This window comes from Drosophila nasuta, chromosome 3 (assembly GCF_023558535.2).
Source record: "Drosophila nasuta strain 15112-1781.00 chromosome 3, ASM2355853v1, whole genome shotgun sequence".
Classification (NCBI taxonomy): domain Eukaryota; kingdom Metazoa; phylum Arthropoda; class Insecta; order Diptera; family Drosophilidae; genus Drosophila; species Drosophila nasuta.
This window is the reverse complement of record NC_083457.1, coordinates 4970765-4991093: the sequence shown is the minus strand read 5'-3', so window position 1 is coordinate 4991093 and position 20329 is coordinate 4970765. Positions and strand designations below refer to the sequence as shown.

General features: G+C 36.0%; 1 protein-coding gene across 1 annotated transcript in view; it reads left to right on the top strand.

Moving 5' to 3' along the window:
- LOC132788539 (calbindin-32) overlaps positions 1 to 20329 on the top strand; it is a 32706-nt gene that overhangs the window by 7752 nt on the left and 4625 nt on the right. Inside the window, exons 2-8 of the mRNA XM_060796006.1 lie at positions 7283 to 7501; positions 7877 to 7962; positions 8071 to 8160; positions 9499 to 9585; positions 9784 to 9924; positions 11356 to 11411; positions 11489 to 11534. Of these exons, the coding sequence (XP_060651989.1) occupies positions 7351 to 7501; positions 7877 to 7962; positions 8071 to 8160; positions 9499 to 9585; positions 9784 to 9924; positions 11356 to 11411; positions 11489 to 11534 (657 nt within the window). The 5' untranslated portion in view covers positions 7283 to 7350. The remainder of the gene's footprint in view (positions 1 to 7282; positions 7502 to 7876; positions 7963 to 8070; positions 8161 to 9498; positions 9586 to 9783; positions 9925 to 11355; positions 11412 to 11488; positions 11535 to 20329) is intronic.

Below are 20329 nucleotides of genomic sequence, written 5' to 3'. Positions count from 1 at the left end.
TTTTATTAGCATACGCTCTGAACCCAAACTCAAATCCAAATCCAAAACGTGAAGCGAAATACAATAAATAAAATTGTGGCAATGTCAAAGTGTTTTGATAAATTGTCTGTCTCGGCTTAGCCCCGCTCATAAATTAGATGTGCTCCCTTCGGCATTTGGCAGACGTTGGCAAACCTTTTATTGGTTAATCCCTTTGGGTTACAGATTGATCGGATCACAGATACCATACAAGTGGGTGAGGCTGAGGGTGGCTGGAGCATGCAAATCAATGCGGACCATTTGCCTTTTTATGATGCGTGTGAGCTCAGCGCAATTTTCAAACCATTGGGCAGCTGATTTGGGCCGCATTTCAGCGTTCAGCATTCAGCTTGGCTTTAACGTGGTGCCCTGGCCAAATGGAAATGTCAATGTCAAGACGCAACTGTTGCCGGCTTCGCCTTGTTAAGTGTCTTGCTTTGATGCCAAGGCTAACTTTATTATTCCCGCTCGCATGCACAAGCAAGTGGAAACCTTCCTTGTTAGGTAGGGGGTAGGGGTAGGTAGGTTCTTCCCTTACCCTTATGTCGTGCTGTAATGAAAGTGAAATACAGTAGGGAAAACTAAAAACAACCTATACAAAAAACTCAACACAAAAAACAGCTGAGACTTGAGTCAACTATGCGCTACTTCAAGATGCCCTGTAATGAGTGCTTCGCGTGCTTATCATGACAGACTGTTCAGTATACTGAGATACTATAAGTGGAGGAATGCTCAAATTTGTATTATTTTATCCTATACAAAATATTCAAGTGTTTCTTTGCAATAGCGCTTTTATGGCTTTTCATCTATAGTGAATATTATAAGTTTTAAAGACCACAAATAATATTGAAAACACTTGAATTCCGCTGATAGAATCTGCGGCCAGTTAATAATCTAATGCATTTACTATACGTATATCCTCTATATGCAAGACAGTTAACAGCGTATACCAAGAGAGACAATATATGCTGCATAATTCAACAGCTAAGCAGCAGGCACAACAGCACAAGCAGACTGTCGTCTGTCAGTCAGTTACTCGGTCATTCAGTCATTCATTCAGTCTGTCAGTCAGCGTGTCAGTCTTGTACGTGTGAATGAATGTGTGTGCAAGTGTATTTTGCTTTTCAACTTCCGCCTGCACTGCACATAAATTATATAGAAGTGTGAGTGTAAGTGTGCGTGTGGTTTGCTGTGCTGATGCTTGAATGTCTTTATATATTATTATTTATGAATATGACTTTGGCTGACACATTGCAGTAGAAAGCTGAGAGCCACAAAGTTTTTATACACGAACACACTGTGAACAGCTGTCTCTTTATATAGCCGCTTGTAAAACCGGAGAGCGTCTCTTTTTCCTTTGGTTTTACAGCAACATTACTTACATTTACTTGGTTCATCATTTGCTGGTCGTAGTCCTTGAGCAGTCAGCCAGTCAGATCACTGGCATAAAAGCCAGTCGAATGATGACCATAGGATATGGAATATAAAATAGAAACATTTGCACTGCAATACTGAAATGGTAGAAAACAAGTAAGAAAGTTACAGTCGAGTGTGCTCGACTGTGAGATACCCGCTACCCATTTTTAATAAAGGCAAAATATTGCAGTATTATTTTCAAAGTATACCAAAAATAATAAGAATACTAAAAATATACCAAATTGTATGTTTGGTATATCGATATAGTAAACCATTCAAAATATACCATAGACGGCACAATGTACCAGATTGTCGGCCAAAACAACTAAGAGCCCTAGTAAGTAGGCGTTTTTGCCCATACAAAAGTATTTCTTTACACAATTTTTATCTGATCGCAACCAAATTTTCAGGAATCATAACTACTAGTATATACCAAAATTCGTAATTCTTGCTTTAAAATTACGCTTGTTATTCGATTTATTTGATTATATTTGATTATTTATTATAATACCCTTCTACCCTATGGGTATAAAAAGTCTGGACAGTATTTCTAATATTCAAAAAGCAAAAAAACAATTATTACTCAAAAGAAATATACCGAACAATTTACGATTACTTTACTCTTCTTGTGCTTCATTTGACATTCTCCCATTTCGGTAACACCACAATATCGATAAATCATCGATATCAGTGCTACAAAACGTGTTAATCTATCGTATGCTAAACGCAATTATTATATGTACATAACCTAATTCCTAATTCTCTATTCTTACAATAAACAGACAGCACACTTAGCTATCAATAAATAAATAATAATAATACTATTGTACAGAAATTACATTAGAAATAGCGAGCCATTCAAAATCGCAGTTGCCTGCCAAATATTGAATTTATAAAATAATCAATAAAACCTGTAAAAACAAAGAAACCAAAAAAAAAAAAGAAAAATAAAACAACTATTTTGAAGGCCAAACAAAAACAGTCTGAAAACGTCAACAAAAAGCCAAACTGTTATTGTTTTGTGTTGTTAATACTTTTACTACCACTGCAATTGCCGTTGTTTGGCGTAATTAAAGCTAAAAATAGAATCTGCCACAAAGCTATCGTCTGCGTCAAAAATACTCAAGGCACTAATATATAATTCAGCCTTTGAGAAACTTATAAATAGAGCAGGACGTGAGCCCAACATGTACTACACATTTCCGTCAGATCATGTTGGAAGGCGGTAATACTATAGAACAAGCAGAAATAAACAGACACAAACACTTAAATAGAATGCGAGAAGCGAGCTTAATGCAGTTAAAGTTAGCACCGTGCAGTAAACAGTTGAGCATGCAACGGATAAGTGCTGAACACTGCCCACAGCTCAACGGCTGCTCCATTGTCCAGGCTTTCTGGAGGCGGACGTGTCACAGGTAGCTAAGCAAAAGCACTCGGGCTGTGACTCGCACTCATCAGGCTGGGGCCACTTTAACACGCGCGCACGCCAGAGTCTTGACTTATGCAATCGCAGGCGACAACAGTGCCTGACAATTGTTTGTCCCCAGGCTGCTTTTCCCGTTCGTTTTGCTTTTTGCTTACCTGGGTCAACTGGCGGGTCTCGTTTTGGTATTGTTAGCTGCCATGTGAAACGACCATTAAGCCGCAACGTCTCGCCATACGAATTTTCACTATTTCTGTTTCTTCATTTCCGTTTCCGCAACTGTTGTTGTCGCTGTTTTCGCCTGTTGTTGACAGCTCGCAAAAGTGTGACAGCAAAAGCAAAAATTAAATTATATTTGTTGTTTTCGTTCGCTACGCTGCACAAGCATTTTTATGGCATTTTCATGTCGGATGCGTATACTTAATATACGCACTAAATATTTATGCTTGTTGTTTATGTTGACATTCCGCGGCTCTCACATAATTAGGCAAGTGCGTGCGCTAATCAACAATCGGAAGGAAATAAAAATAAATATTTTATGCTTTTCACGGGCCACTTTGACTAATTATGCAAGGGAAATCATGGAATATCGTCAACAAAAACAACTTTTTAGTATATGAACGAAATTATAGTATATTGAAGTACATCATTTTGAGATTATTCTTACAGTAGGAACAACAAAAACAAATATTAAGTATATTAAAATAGGACATTTTTAGACAATACTTGCAGTATAGATTATTTATTAATTATACAAGGACAACAAAAACAACTATTTGGTAAATTAACGAAATTTTACTATATTAAAAAAAACCATTTTGAGACTATACTTACAGTAAAGATTATTTATACATTAACCCAGAAAAATCAAGAATAACAAAGACACCAGTCTAGTATCTTTATGCAATGTTAGTATATTGAAGTACATCATTTTGAGACATACTTACAGCATAGACTATTTATTAATTATACAAGCAAAATCAGGGAACTTCGTCAAATAAGAAAACTTTAGTATATTAACGAAATTTTAGTATGTTGAAGTAGATATTTTTAATTTATATTATTTATTTGTAATAATTAGGCACAACTAAGAGACAAACTTTATTTGGGTCACAAGTATCAAAGCAAACTATTAATTGGATCAGCAGTTTACAAATCAACTATGCAAATATTTGCTGCCGTTTCAAAGTTGTCTTAGCTTCTTCCAATTTCCTGCATGTAATATTTGCTTGCTCTGAATATTTTTGAAAGTTTCTTTTTTTCGGCAGTTTGTCTTGCAAATTGCATTACAGCTGGGTGCAACAGAAGAGCGTGAATTATGCATAAACTATCGCAGCTTGAACTTATAGAGGCTATAACTTATAACTATAGTATGTATGCGAGTTGTGGAAATAGCTTAGCCATAACATTTTGCTAGCTCATGTGTGTGTGTGTGTGTGTGTGGCATGCCATATTTGGTATTTTCGATGCTCAACGCGCTTAGCGTTTGCCATTTTCGAGTGTCTTCTACACAATGAAAGTTTTCAAATATCCTGCAGCACTCACATAAATATATTTTCTGCTTCATATGCCATTCCACAATTGCAGCAGTGACAGCAAAAGCAACAACAACAACAACAACAACAATAAAAGTGGCAACAACATCAATTGCTGCAGGCTGTGCAACTCGTACTCGTATTTGTGTTCCTTTATGCGTTTTGTAATAACAAACGGCGCGCCAACAATGCGAAGGTCCTTCTAATGAGCCTGACCCAGAATGTGCTCCAAGGCTTCTACTTCGCTATGTGCTCTTGGTTTTTCTATGCTATTTCTTTTCAGCCATAAAATGTCAACATAGCTGCAGTATAAAAGTCTTTAGGCAGCATTATTGCACTTACTTTTGTAGTTGCAGTTGCACTTGGATTCGTTGTTGCAGTTAAAGTTGCATTTATTGCAATCAGCTAGAGCTAAGCGGGTTCTTTACGCAGCGAAAGTTCGTAGTTTTTACGCTGGTAGGTACTAAAAGTTCAACAAGTGTTGCAATTGTTGTTCCTTGCTTAGATACTATTCCGCAAGTTACACAACTCAATTTAATGAAATGAAATTGAAGCATAATGTAGGAGAAAATTTAAAAACTTTCCTTAGATTCCATTTTTTTTTTTTTTATATTTCTACACAGAAAAAAACGCTATAAAATCAAGGAAAACTTCTTGATGACCATATTTAAGTAGTCTAATTCTTAAGTCAAACTCAAAATCCTACATTAATTCTATAAATTTAAGTACATATTTTTTCTCAATTCAAGAATGCAATAGCAGTCAAAAATACATTGCCAATATTTAGTTGAATATTGAATATATAATTAGCCAAATCGTTACAACTTAAATTGGGTTTGCCACTACCAAATGCAGCATTAAAACCTAGTATTTAATGTCAATTTACTAAATTATTTATTAATTTTAATGGAGTACTACAACTAATGACTAGACAAATTTAGCTTTAATTAATAATTCCAAATGGTTTAGATTGTTAAGCAAACGCTTTTCTCGTTGCACAGCATTAAAAGCAAATATTAACGGGGAGTAAAGTTCAAAAGCAAAACAGAATGGTCAGTATGAAGAGCGCACACTGTGCGTATACGTAATCTCATGCAATTTGGCTCTGAAATTGCTGCAACTGTTTGGAATAGATAGTGCTACATGACTCAACTTGAAGGGAAAACGCATTTGCAGCAGCATTAGCAACAGCAAAAGCAATTGCAGCAGTTACAGCAGCAACAGCAACAGCAACAAGTTGCCCCCGTTGCCCGCATTGATTCTGTGCATGTGCGTGTGTGTGTGCGGCACGGTGCAACTCATTTAGCGGCAGCTGCTCTAGAATTTGCTGGCATGTCCAGAGGCAGACATACTCATAGTTCAGGAGCCCGCAGGAGCCGCAACAAACTGCTACTCGCCCGCAACTTCCGAGCAGGACAAACGTTTAGTCCACATCCTGCTGCTGTTGCGGCGTCATCTGCCTTTTTTTTGGTTCGTCTTTTTTCCTTTTGTTTCAATGCCCGCAGCGACCGCACAACACATAACAACGGGAACAGGAACAGACAGGCGACAACAGCGGCAACAGCAACAGCAGCAGCAGAGGCAGCAACACTCGTTGTAATTTATGCTTGTTATTTTAGTTTGTAAAGCAATTTATATCGCATTCTCTTTGTTAAATAAGTACATATTTAACGCAGAGTGACGTTGCTGCTTTTGATGCGTTGTCTGCGGGGGGCCAATGTCGGGGAGCTTGGCTTAATTTAAGTGTCGCCTTCAACTATGCTTTTTGCATTTTATGGACGACAAACGTTGTCTAGGTAGATGCTCCTGCTTACATATAAGTGCGCAGCAGCAGTCTCTGCCTTGGCTTAAAACAAGTACGCTACTGTGGAATGTGCTCGACTTTTGAATACTCGCTATCCATTTTCTATAATAGCAAAACAGTGCAAAAGCATCAAATACTATTAAAAGTTATAAATTCATATATTCCAAAAGCTATATTTGTTATATTGATATTAAAATTTGCATATTTATATACCAAAAGATACTTAAATATACCAAAAGATATATTTGGTAAAGCTAAATACTGCTAAATTCAAAAAATATCATATAGAGTAAAATACCAGATTATTAAAAAAAAGAACTTAACACCCGACAGCTGCAGTAGTTTATTTTTTATATCATATTGTTTTTGAATCATTTTTTAATTCTTATCTGAGCTTCAAGAGTTTTAAGGACTGAAGTTATTATTGTTTGTACCAAAAGCCTCGAGTTTCTATTTAAGCTTGCTATTGGTTATATTTTCGATTTGCGTGGCCGGAATATTATTAAAATTGTAGCTCTATCTTATACAGTCTCTAAGATCTAGGTGTTCTTAGATGTCTCTTCTGCCTGTTAAATACATTTTCTGTTGGTACAAAGTTATAGTACTCTTCTACCCCATGGGTAGCGGATATAAACACACTCACGCACACACGCACACAACATTGTGTGCTCTAATCCTGTTAGCTGCCCTTTTATATGCGCTGCCACCGTCAGGCAAGAACGTCATTCGTTGGTATCCCACTGTCTATGTGTGCTATTAATTTTAAGCTCCCCTCCTCCGATGCCGCTGTCGCTGCCGCCACATGAGACTCTCACTCTCCCAAACACTAAGCCAATAATGAACTTGCCGTCAAACTAATTGATTTAATTTTCATTCTTTGCTGTGGTGTTGCGAAATATGCAACAATTTTAAAGTTTTTTGTTTGGTTCACTTTTTATTTTCGTTATTTTCTGTGGTTTTTGAAAGTTTTTAGTTTAAGTTTCCTTTAACAGCAGTTGAGTGATTTTTGATTGCACCTGCTTACGTGACTTTTTGCCAAATGGAATTCAATTGAAATTTTCAAATTATCTTTTGCTTATTTTGTAGGTAACCTCAGCAAATATACACGGTAATAAAACTACCAAACAAATTCAATAAAAAAAAAAGAAGTCGAAATGGATTCTGCTGCAGCTGCTGCCGCCAAGCGCGTACAAATCGAGAAGGCACACAATTTTATGCGTCAATATCGTGATCCCGAGTCGCGGGAACTGAAGAAACTGTCGGCAAATCAGTTTATGGATGTGTGGGCGCACTACGATAAAGATGGTGTGTAGTTGTACTTGATTTCAGCATATGTACTCGCTAAAAAAAAAAGTTTAGTTTATATTTATAAACATTTATCTTAAAATTTGGGTTCTTAAAATAAGACCACTTTACGACTCAAATTAAGCAAATTATTCTAAACAAACCCAATTCTCAAAATAAGAATAAATTAACACTTTTTTTTAATCTTATAATAATTTGATATTTGTGCTGTTAAAAGTATACAATTTTGTTTGCTTTTTAAAAAGAATTTCCTCAATATTCTTGAAATTGAGATGCGTTTTCTTGCATCGAGAACAACTTTGATTTTCAAACTATTTTATCAGTGCACATGTTTTGCTTCTATGCTAACTGTCAGCTTTATTTCCTCCGTCATAGGCAACGGCTACATTGAGGGCACGGAATTGGATGGCTTTCTGCGTGAGTTTGTGTCCAGCGCCAATGCCACTGACATCAGCCCCGAGGTAAGTGCTAGTGTACCATAGTTCAATGCCAACTGTCAACTCATCTCAACTTAACTCGTCTGATATATTTCATGAACAACACGATATATCACATTTATCTCTTCGTAGGCTGTCACTGACACAATGCTGGAGGAGCTGAAGTCCTGCTTTATGGAGGCCTACGATGATAATCAGGATGGCAAAATCGATATCCGAGAGGTAAGACCTAACTACTTAACATGTTTAGCTGTAGTACAAAACATTTCTTTTAAGCATAGCTGGGCACTTTTCAATGCTTCATGTCGAACATGTCGTATGCGCAATGTGACATTCTGTTTGCCTCTACGCCTGCTGTTTTCAAATTGCTTTTTAAATGATGCTGCTGCTGCCGCTTTGTCCCCATTTTTCCTTGGGGGGCTCAATAATTTATTTGGCCATTTTCGCCATTTGCCATTCGCCATCGTGCCCACACTGAAAAAGTCTTGGCAGCGTCAAGGTCTTTCGAAAAAGTTTCGCTCGTCTTTAAATGACTTTTTAATTGAGGCTCAGCATTGCTGAAGAAGCGGCCACAGACTATTGAATGTAGCTTTTGTGTAACATAACTTCGACTTCAATGAAAGTAATAATAATAATGTTGCCAGCTTTTTTGGGCGAAGTGGCGAATGATAAATGAGATACGGTATTTTTGGACAGGTTGGGACAACCCTTTGTGCAAGCTTACTCGCATTACAATGTGACTTCAAAAAGCTTTCAGCCACCCACATTCATCATTTATTCAACTTGGAAATGTTGCGCATACGCAATGTAGCCACTTTTCAAAATAAACATTCTCAAAGTAATACTGCGAAGGAAATGTCTAAGAATCAGCTTACACACACGTAACCCAAGCATTTTTGGGGACGGAGAAAAGCATCTCAAATTGTAATAATTAAATTAAAAGCAAACTTTAAAGTTTTCGTCCCTCGCTTCTGTCAATCTTTGGGTGCAACTCGACTGTCGACATGACCAAAATTCAAATCGTCACTTAAATATGGAGGCAAAAGTTTTCCGTTGCAATTTTCGCCCCAGAAACTCGAGTGAAGCTAAAGCGCAGAATTTTACTTTTAGTTAGCCAAAATATTTCCAGCTAAAATAGCAATACAACCACGACTACTCCACATTGAAACGGGATAAGTTTTCAGTTGCAAATTGTTTGACGTGCTACAAAATCCATCTCAATTAAATTATTTGCGTAAACAAAGCTTGCTGAATGGTAACTTAAAGTTAGAGAACCCAAATGTTAAAGCATCTATCTACCATCTAATATTCAAGTATTATTTAACTTGATTAACACAATTTAAGCTAATGGAGCTAATTTAATAAAGAGTAGATTTCGCTTTTTTAAATTAATGTGAAACATATAAGAATAAACAATGTTTAACATTATTGTATAATGTTTAATACTATGTGAAGCATTTGCTTATCGTTAACTTAAGCCGTAAACCAAATTACAGTTGATTCTTAAAGTCAAACGATTTGGTGACAAATACATTTGTAAACTTTTATATAAATTCACAGCTCGCACAACTTTTGCCCATGGAGGAAAATTTCCTTTTGCTCTTCCGCTTCGATAACCCCTTGGAATCAAGCGTCGAATTCATGAAGGTAAGTGTGTTGGCCAACGGAGCGTAAAACGAGGAGCAGCCATTGACAAACAGACTGGACCCAAGGCAGTCACAGATGCCGTTAAAGATGTTTGGAGCTGTTTTCGCCGATGCGGATGCAGATGGCGAAACCGTTAACAGCTTTTTACAGAAATGTATTCTTAATTAATTTGAACATGATGTACTCGATTACCCATAGATCTGGCGTGAATACGATACTGATAACTCTGGTTACATTGAAGCGGATGAGCTTAAGAATTTCTTACGTGACTTGCTCAAAGAGGCCAAAAAGATCAACGATGTCTCCGAGGATAAGCTTATTGAATACACAGACACCATGGTGCGTACATATACCTGATGTTGTATGTTAGATTAGTTTAGCTAGAGAGTAATTCATTACCGCACAAACAAAATGAAAAGCATCAACAACTATGCATTACTCAATCAATGTCAACGTTTTTCCTACAGACCATAAACATGTTGTGAGTCAAGTCGTGCGTATAATTTGCAATTAAATTTCCACAGCGACAATATAATGAGAATTGCTCTGCAATTTATCTGCACTGAAAGCAATATAAATTAAAAAGTTTATAATGGAACCAGACATATATGGGCAACTTCGTGCATCTCTAAAATGCTTGGTACAAGAAGCTAATTTGTTTTGTTCTTTTGCCAGTCTTGGTTGTCGGACTTCTTCGTCTTGAAGCACGTATCATAATAAATCATAGTAAAGAGTCCACGCCGTTCAAAGCACAGCAAACTCATTTGCATGTTAAAAACAAAAAAAAAAAGAAAGAGGGAACGAAAATACCTAGGATGAAATATCTAAAAAGAAAAGTTGGAAAATTTTTCATTTCTGAAATCAGTGACATTACGCGAAAATTTCTGAGCTCATAACTCTTAAACGGGTTAAAAAAAGAACTATTAATTATATTTAGCATTTCTTACCAATCCTTGTTAACGCTTGTTAAGTAATTTCATACGCTGTATTAACTTCTTTAGTTGACAAATGCAATATTTTGGACTCTTTTGTATATTTTTAGTGTAATAATATGTCTATAAAGCTTTTGATATATTTTAGTATTTGTTGGTATTTTAATTTGGCAAATTTTAAGGATAGCTCTTCATTTGCAGTGAAGTTTGTTAAAAATAGGTAGCGGGTAGCTTTCTGGCTTTTTATACACTGACGAGTCTTAATTTATTTGGTAGACAATCTGGTATATTTTTCACTGTATGGTAAATTATGAATGTAGCAGTATATCGATATACCAAATATAGTTTTTGATATAATATAGTATTTCATAGTTATTAGCTTGGAATATTTTAAGGGTAATTTAGCATTCGCACTGAAGTTTGATAAAAATGTTTATCGGGTATCTCACAGTCGGGCACACTCGACTGTCGCTTCCTTACTTGTACAAGTACTTTATAAAGTTCGAATTCAACAGGCTGGCAGTGCTTAACGTCTTTTAAGCCTATCAAACAGTTATTGTACGAAACAAGAAGAATAATACGTAATTGTAGCTGTTTTTCTTGAGGCGTTGTTGGTCCGCGGGGAACAAAAGTCATGACTAAAATCGTTAAGTAACTTAGCTAAGTCGATTTACGAGCATGTGTTTATTTCGGTGATGTTATCCAATGCTCAAGAGACACACAAGCAATTTCTATATCATTAATTAAGCATAAAAGTTTTGTCATTGAGCTCATTTACTTTAGCCCCGGTTTCTCTTTCTTTCGTTCTCACTCACTCTCTCTCTCTCTCTCTTGGCAGCTCCAAGTTTTCGATGCCAATAAGGATGGCCGTTTGCAGCTCTCGGAAATGGCCAAGTAAGTAGATTGGCTAAGGCCTAGCAGACCGCCTACTGCATTCAATGTCAACAATACGCCCAACTTATTTATTGCAGACTACTTCCGGTTAAGGAGAACTTCCTATGCCGTCAGGTATTCAAGGTAAGTGCCAAGCATTATTAGTGCTTTTACCGTTCGATTGAGGAAATTGCGATGAAAGATATCGAGCCTTTAACTGTAATTTGCAAGAACATATACTTTACAATATATACAAGTATAAATATTTATAACTATGAGTAGGTCAACACTTATAGCACCTAGGTTAGTCATAGCTTTAGCCTTAAATATTAGCTCTGAACTGAAATACTTGGCTAAAAGCAATGTATTAATCTTGCATTTAACTACTAAGGCCATGCGTATATATTATTTTTTCACTTTACTTGTTTTGTTCTTATTAGTTTCTTTTTACAAAACTAAAGCTGTGTGTCTGGTCGAACGAGTTGAAATATATTTCAGCCACGTTTCAACGCCATCAACTTAAAATAAAAGTTAGTGAAGCGCACACGGCGAAAAACCAAAGAAATTGCAATGCACAGCATAATAACCGAGGCGACCAGCGTGGCGTATGTGAGATGTCAAAAGGCAGCTATGCCAGACACAACAGATTGAAACACCTGTTCTGTGGAGCAGGCGGGGGAGAGGTTGAACAAATCAATTTCTGTGTTCTCGAGTAGAATAAATTCCCGTCCCTTACCTCTCTCTTTCCTTGTGTGCTTTACCCTAGTTTTTTTCTTGTCCACAGTCAGCACATTTCAGGGGTCGGTAAAAGCAAAGTTTTCCGCTTGAAATTGGCAATGGCAATGACTGACATCTGTTCAACTTTTGATTCTGTAATTAGACAAAGTTTGAGTCCCCAAATCTGAATCCGATGACAAATCTCAATCCTTTGCCGCAGCAGGTGTTACTCTTTGGGGAGAGACAAATGCCAGGGGAAAATTGTTTCGTAGCTGTACATTTCAGAATTTTGTTTTGACATTTAATATTAAAGAAGAGCGCTGCTCAAAATGCGCCCATTGGGGTTAAATGGAGCGTTGCCCCAGCAGTGTTTGGGGCAACAAAAGCCCCAGCTATGGCATTCATTGTTGCCATTCTGCCAGGCAACTGACTGCCCGGAACGTAATTGGTCACCAGGCCACAGAACAAAACCAACTTGGCCATAACTTTGCCATCGCTATAGACGCTACTCCAACTTTTTGACTGCAATATTTGCCCAAAATGTGGCTCGTTGTGCGCTCACATTTATGTGCTTGGCTTTCAGTCTGCTCAGTCAGCCTTTTGGGTTGAGCTCAAGGCTGCATTAGGGTTAGTCACAAGTTCTCGCTGGAAATGAAAGCAAGAATGAATGTGGATGAAAATGATAAATTACTTATTGTGAAAGGACCTCAAATTATCATAACAATTACCAGGGTAATTATGTGTATTGACGCAAAGTGCTTTGATGATTGCACGTGTTATTAAAAGAGTTACAGAATCAAAGCCATTAGCCTCTCAGAAGTTGAAAACAGAATGCATATTACTTAGACAATTTCTTAAAGATGCTTCCAAAAAAGTGTGAATCTGAATAGAAATTTGAGAGTTTTTCAGATGACTGAAATTGAATGCATAGTATTCAGACAAAATCTTAAAGATGAACGCAAAGTAACATTATCAAATTACTCTTATAGCAGTCTGAATTGAAATAGATAGTCGAGAGCCTTAGCTTTTAAGAAAACTGAATTTGAATACATATTACTTACGTAACTTCTTAAAGATGCTTCCAAAGTAACATTATATAATTGCTCCTATTGCAGTCTGAATTGGAATAGAAAGAAAACTGAATTTGAATGCATATAACCCCAACAAATTCTCAAAGATGCTTCCAAAGCAACATTATCAAATTGCTCGTACATGAGTCTGAACTTGAATAGAAAATCTTTAGAAACTTCTTGACTACCCTTAACGAATGCCTCAAAGCTCCAGAGTGCTATAGCATTGTAAGTAAGCAAGTAAACGAATGTCTGATGCCTGCAGCTGAACTTGGAAAAACTCTTTCGTTACTTAAGGCGCTTGTACTTCAAGCAGATGTCTAACAGCAAAACAAATCCTGACCATGACCAACTGCTATGTACAATACCACTTTGAGAGCTGTTCCTGGCAATCAACGAACTTCGACGGGCTTCGACAAACGAATACGAGTAGAGAAACAGAAACCGGAGCTGTGCCAGTTGCCAGTTACGAGTGCTTATTGTTATTTGCTGCAAATGTACGTGCTTGAGTCACACTTGAGCTGCTTATAGTGAACATATGGATGTGCTTTCCATGCGCTACTTCCAAGTTTTTAAAGTTCCTCTCACAATTCGTATGATTTGATTAGACTATTCGACCAATTTTAATTTGGCTAACCGACCTAAACGGTTTCGGTTGCTGTTGCTTTGCACGCAATGCAACGTGTTCGATTTGCATATTAGCCACAGATCCACAAGCAATGCATTGCAATTGCCAACTTTCAGTCGGTTGCGCAACGTGGCGTATGAGCAATGTGCAGCCACAGAAAGCCACAATTTCAGTTAAAGCTACAGCCACAGCAACAACAACAACTACAACGATATTCAGAGGCACAGCCGCCACAACCATGTAAACTATTTGCCCATTGTTACAGTTGGCAGCACAGTGACATTTTATTTGCCTTTTATTGACAACTCCCCCTTTCCTCCCCTTCGCATATTCCTGAGAGATTTTGCTGCCACGCCCCGTACATGTAGCATGTCGCATGTCGCAAGTAACACGATGCCCATTTACAATGTAACCGACAAGTTGAAATCAACTCGTACACGTCGCATACCACATGCCACATGCAACATGCCACACCGCGTGACACACACCGTCACACCGCTGTAATCAAAATGGAGATTCTATCAACTTTCCTCTCTATTGGTCACAAGTTTTTGCCTCGGCATTTGTGCAGCATCAGCACCCAATTATAATGCCCATCAACCCTCGTAAAAATCCATAACTTGCGGGTAGTGAAAACACAACACAACTCACAACACAAGACTTGCGGAAGCTGTAACTGATAAGACGTTGAGTCGCATCGCGTCTTCGAACTTTGTTGCAGTGCTTATTAACGCCCGCAAGTATGCAATAAAATAACAAGCTACAAGTTTAAGCAGCCATAAAATTGGCATTTCCAGCCCATTTGGCCATCTCATAATACGCATTCCATATATTTCTCACCGTTGGGGGGACAAGTCAGGTGGGGGGATGGGTGGATGGGTGGACTGCTGCCAGTTGGGACCATTTCGTAAGCAATAAAAGTAAAAATAAGCATGCATCAACATTTTTACAACCGCCAAGTGGCAGCGAGAAAGTCTTATGAGTTATGCTCCTCTGCATGCTGCATTTACAGCCCAAGCACAGGTAATTGCCTTGCCCAATTACACTGCACGACAAATTGCATCCCATCGTAATGGCTGCTAAAAGTCTACAAATAAATATGCTATCGCAAAATGAGTGAAATTCTAAGAGATGTCTTCTTATTCATATTCTACAACAAAGCGAATACCACGATAAATTCATTTTAATTGCTTTCTTCTAAGATATTCAATTTTATTTCCTTTCAATCTATGTGAATTCAAATGTAAATTCATTTTAAATAAAATATATTGAAATAAAATAAATAAATTGAATTGAATTGAATCAAATTCAATTAAAAAAAATATCCTTTTAATTTACACGAAAACAAATAACCATTCATTTTAAATATAAAGTAATATTGTTTCTTTTAACATATTCGAATTTCTGTCCTACTGAGAATTCAGTCCATATTTTTACCAACAAGTTCCGCATTTCACATTCGCTTTATATCCAAAACCGAGCTTTACAATAATTCAGATATAATGTTGAGCCTATGTCAGCCAAATTAGCAAAATACTTGGAGTTACAATTTCCAAAATTAATTCATTATAAAATCGTATTCCTTTCGCATTTCACTTTCGCTTCATAGCTAAGGCAAAGCTTTACAAGAATTCAAGTCTAAGCTTCGGACTTTTCTTTGCTTCAGCGCGCTGATTAGCTTGCTTATAAGCTCAACTGTAAGTTCAGCTTTCAGCTCGCAATTTGCGCAAGACTTTTAAATATAAAGTTTCTGTATATTCCCTACAACAAATCAGAATTACAAGATAAATTAATTTCAATTTTTAAATCACACTCGTTTCTTCTAAGATATTCAAATTTATTTTCAAGAGAAAACCTTTCGATGTAAGTTCTACAACAAAGCGAACTACAAGATAAAATCATTTGATTATTAAATCACAATTCCCTATTCCCTATTCCCTGATATTAAAATGTATTTCTTTGTGAGAATTAAGTTCATATTTTGTAAGTGAAATGTGGAACTTGATTTAACTTTTGCTTCATAGCTGTACAATAATTCAAGTCTAACTATTTCGTACAACAAATGAGAATTCCCAGATAAACTCATTTTAATTATAAAATCCCACATCTTTCTGCCAACATATTCAAATTTATTTCCATTAATTCCTTCTGGGAAGTCAATTCATATATTGCATTACGCGTTCCATAAGAGAACTTCGCACTTCACTTTCGCTACATATTCAAAAACAAATGTGCAGAATCACAAATAACTCAGAGCCAAAAGTCGTTATACATAACTTTTTGATACCCTATAAATAAATTCAGGGCTATAAAATTAAATTGAGGTTGCTCAGTGTACGAGGCAAGCACTTGATGTGACGTTTGCTGCTTCTGCAGGTTTTTGCTGCTGTTTTGGCGTCGAGCCAGCAACGCCGGAACAGCTTATGCTAATGCACATCACGTATACGCCGCATGTGTCGCAATGGGCTACAGCATAATGCACAAGAGCTGCAACGGCATACAAAAAACTTTAAAATGTGCAAAAACTTTCGATCTAAATGCGGCTTGCCAAATTTACTTTAATAATGCCAGGCAAGGGAAGGAGAGAGAAAAGGGTTAGAGGGTTGGCCATTTCATTTCCAACTCGGCTCATTCCCAGTTCCCATATGTGTGGGGCACATATTCTTATTTACGCTACTTTGGCGTCGTCTCTGAAGCGGCATTTGTTTTCGCCACGTGGCAAGTTGTTGGCAACGTTCGACTGAAACACACACACTATAAATATTACTTTTTGTTTTTTTATATTTCCTTCTATGATTATGTATTGCTGAAACACACTCTTTGCACCTTTAAGCGACAGATAATTTAAGTAGCAATACAACAACTATTAAGTAATTGCAACTAAATCGTTTACTAATTGGTCTTGCATATGACTAGCTTATGTTTATTAGACGTATACTTAAATCTTATATCTTAAGTTTGCTGCATTCTAGCTGGAACTAGCTTACTAACAAAATCTATTCTAGTCTAAAACAAATATATCTGGAAAACTAAACTAATTTAATTATTTGCTGCCAAATAGTTTTGCAGCTCGAGCAATACGATTTTTATTTAACTACTTTCGAAACTTGACAAAATTTTCTCTGACTTTCTTTTTTCATTCCCCTCCGCATAACCCCTTCTCTATTGCAACTCTATGCCTAACCAACTGCAACTACCTAAACAACAACTGTATTTATTACAAACCTATCTACATACATATTTATATATGCATATTTCTATTAACTATTTTAAACTCTTATCAATAACAACAACAACAACAACAATGAACACTTGTAAATTTTATTTCATTTAAAAATACAAAACAATAATGAAACTAAAAATATATGTGCACGTGATGTAAATTTTGGCTGCCACAAAATATTCTTTTCACTCTTTGCAAAAAATAAAAACTTCATCTAATAAAAACTAAACGAATACAATAAAAACTAAATAAATAAAATGCAATTAAAAACTCGACTCTAATATTGCTGCAAAAAAACGCAAAAAATAATAATAATATTAAACTAACAATAAACAACAAAACAATTTGCTGTAAATAAAATCGACAACAACAACTACAAACTACTCGCACTGCCTACAACAACAACAACATCAACATCAACAATAACAACAACAACTATACAATATTCAATAAAAAACACACTCGTTCAACAGGAGGGCATTGATGTAAGTATTTACCAACCAAAGCTGAACGCAAAGAGAGAGAAACACGTTACCAAACCCATTGGAATAAAAAACAACGACAAAACAACAAAACCGAACACAAAACAAATATATGAAGAAAATAGGAAAGAAAATGAAAACTAAATACGCTTTTGCTTTTGTATTTCTACTATTTAACTAGCGTAACCTACTTTAAATTATAGTCGACATTTCATTCTTCTTTTTACTATTCCTATATATATGAGATTTATTAAATGAAAGCTTAAAAATAAAAGCATAGATTTAAATTTATACATATATACATTTTCGATTGATCAATTGTGTCCCATAGATCGAATAGATTTAATACTCAAACATGGCCTGAAGGCTCTATTCGCTTAGCTTATCTCATTGCAATAAGGAATTCTATTCGTTATTGCAATAAAATTAATAATAATAATTCTTAAACTTACACTTAAAACACAGCAAAAGTCTCTTAACTAGCATTCTCTTAACTAGCATTCCTTCCTTAAAAGTAGATTCAATAAATTTTGCTCCTATTTTCTTCGATTTAATATTCAATTTTATTGAGTAAAGTGTTATCACAAAAGCACTTTCAAATGGTATCAAAAATTAATCCCCTCAAAAATACTCATATTTATTTTGTGAAAGACCACAACAACTAAAAAAAACAAATACACAAATGTGCATATTTATGAACAATTGTTCTATCAACTATGATTTTTAACTATAATATTTGGTTTACATTTAAATTAGCAAAAAGAAAAAGTGAAAGGATTTTTATTGACTTTTGCTTTTTTGATCCCTTTTTATGCGTTTTGTGAAAGTTTCAACTTTTTGTCTAAACCTAAATACATACATATACAATTGCATTTCGGTAGACAAGTTTCTGTAAAGAATTTGTGTGTGTATTTAAATTTATTGTATATTTTACTTAAATAGCTTTTAACTGCATGCTGGAATGCTGTGTGTTTGCTTTTGCTTTCCCTTCAAAATCCTTAGATACTTTTAAGTATTTGTATGCTTAAGAATGAGTGAAACTGTGCGATTGTGGTCCAGAGGAAACTTATATAACTCTGAGCTGTGCGTCCAACCACATTACAACAAAAGGATGCAACTATAAGTCGCAAGAGAGTGATAAACAACTAAATAAGTATTTGTGGACTGAATCTAGTATAAGCCAGTGTTTTAAGTTGAATTAGTGGCGATTATAAATTGAATGCTGTCAACAAAAGTTAACTCAGTTATAACCAAGAATACATTTCTCGTTGAGATAGAAGAGAGACGTAGAAGCAACTTAATGTCAAAAATAATATATTGCTTGCAATCCATTCAGTTAGTAAAAGCAAATTTTATTTTCTATGCTGCTTCAGCAACTGATTGTGGTGATTGTGTGTATAGATATATTTGTCATACACTTCTTTCAATGAATACGAAAAAACAGTACAAAAATATTTCAACTTTTTTGGTGTTAGCAAAAACCTTTAGCAACGTTTCTAGTTAATTTTAACACTTTTTTGACTTATTTAAGGTTTGATTTACCCAATTTAGTCTTAGTTTATTTGATGAAGCAAATATATCTATATCTATGTCTAGCACTTATAGTGTGCTATAAATATGGAGAAGGATTTAACTGTCGACTGCAATATATCAATTGCAACTTAGCTTTAAATTAAATAGTCAAATAATCGACTCAACATTTTTGAATAAAATGAAAAGCATAATGAAAGGTAAATCTATGCACAGCATATTAAAATTTCGTGCATTAAAAATATTCTCATCAGTCTTCCTGAAATCAGCGTTTAAATGCTTCGCCCCGAAAGTGACTTTTGTTTTTTTGTGGCTTGCGAATGAAAAAATTTTTTTGTGCTTATCAACAACATTTATACCAATTCTAGACCTAATCAGGAGTAATATGTGTTGGTTAAACGTCTGGTCGTATATTATAATACACTTTGAATGCATATTAATGTCTCTTTAGACACCAGAGACGTTCCTCTATATATAGTTATTAGACATTTAGATTGTTGTTTATTAAAATAAAAGCATTCACTTTAACGACTTATTTCAATAAGCTTTAGAGAAATGATGTACAAAGTGTACTTACTACCTTTACAGAGTGGAGGCAAACACATCCGTTCAATGTATATACACGCAACCCTTACTCTATGCTAAAGTTCAATTTAATTTATGTGTTAAATAGTCAAACATCCAGAGCTTAAGCTCTATCAAACACATCTTTAACCGCAATGGAGCCTTAAGCTCTGACCAATCCAATAACCAAACGACAACTATGCGCTACTAATTAGATGTTTGTCGAGTCCCACACACACACAGAGACAGAGACACACAAATACCTTTACAAGTACATTGTGAGTGTGGGAAGTAGTTCAAACAGACGATGGGAGTATGAGAAATGTGTGATAAGTACGTGTACGTGCGCTGCTTAAACCTAATGATAGTCCAGATACGACCCACAGCGACCTTTTGCATAATTTACAAATGCGTGCAACTATGTGAGTGTGAGTGTGACTGTGTATATGTGCGTGTGTGTGTGTTGCTTGGGAGCGAGAGCGAGAGCGAGATCGGAGACGCATCCGTCTATGCCGCCCATATGGGTAATGGCAGCCGCAGACATCCGTCGAGGCGTCGTATAACCCCGAAATGGTTTTCAAAAGTGTTGAAGTATAAAATAATTACTTCATTTTATCAGGGATGTGCGAACGTGCCGCACTGACAGCAGCCAGCTTAAGTGCGCAATTTGTCAGAGTTCCGACAAAATGTAAAGCACGCTTTTAGGCGCCGTCCAATGTTATATA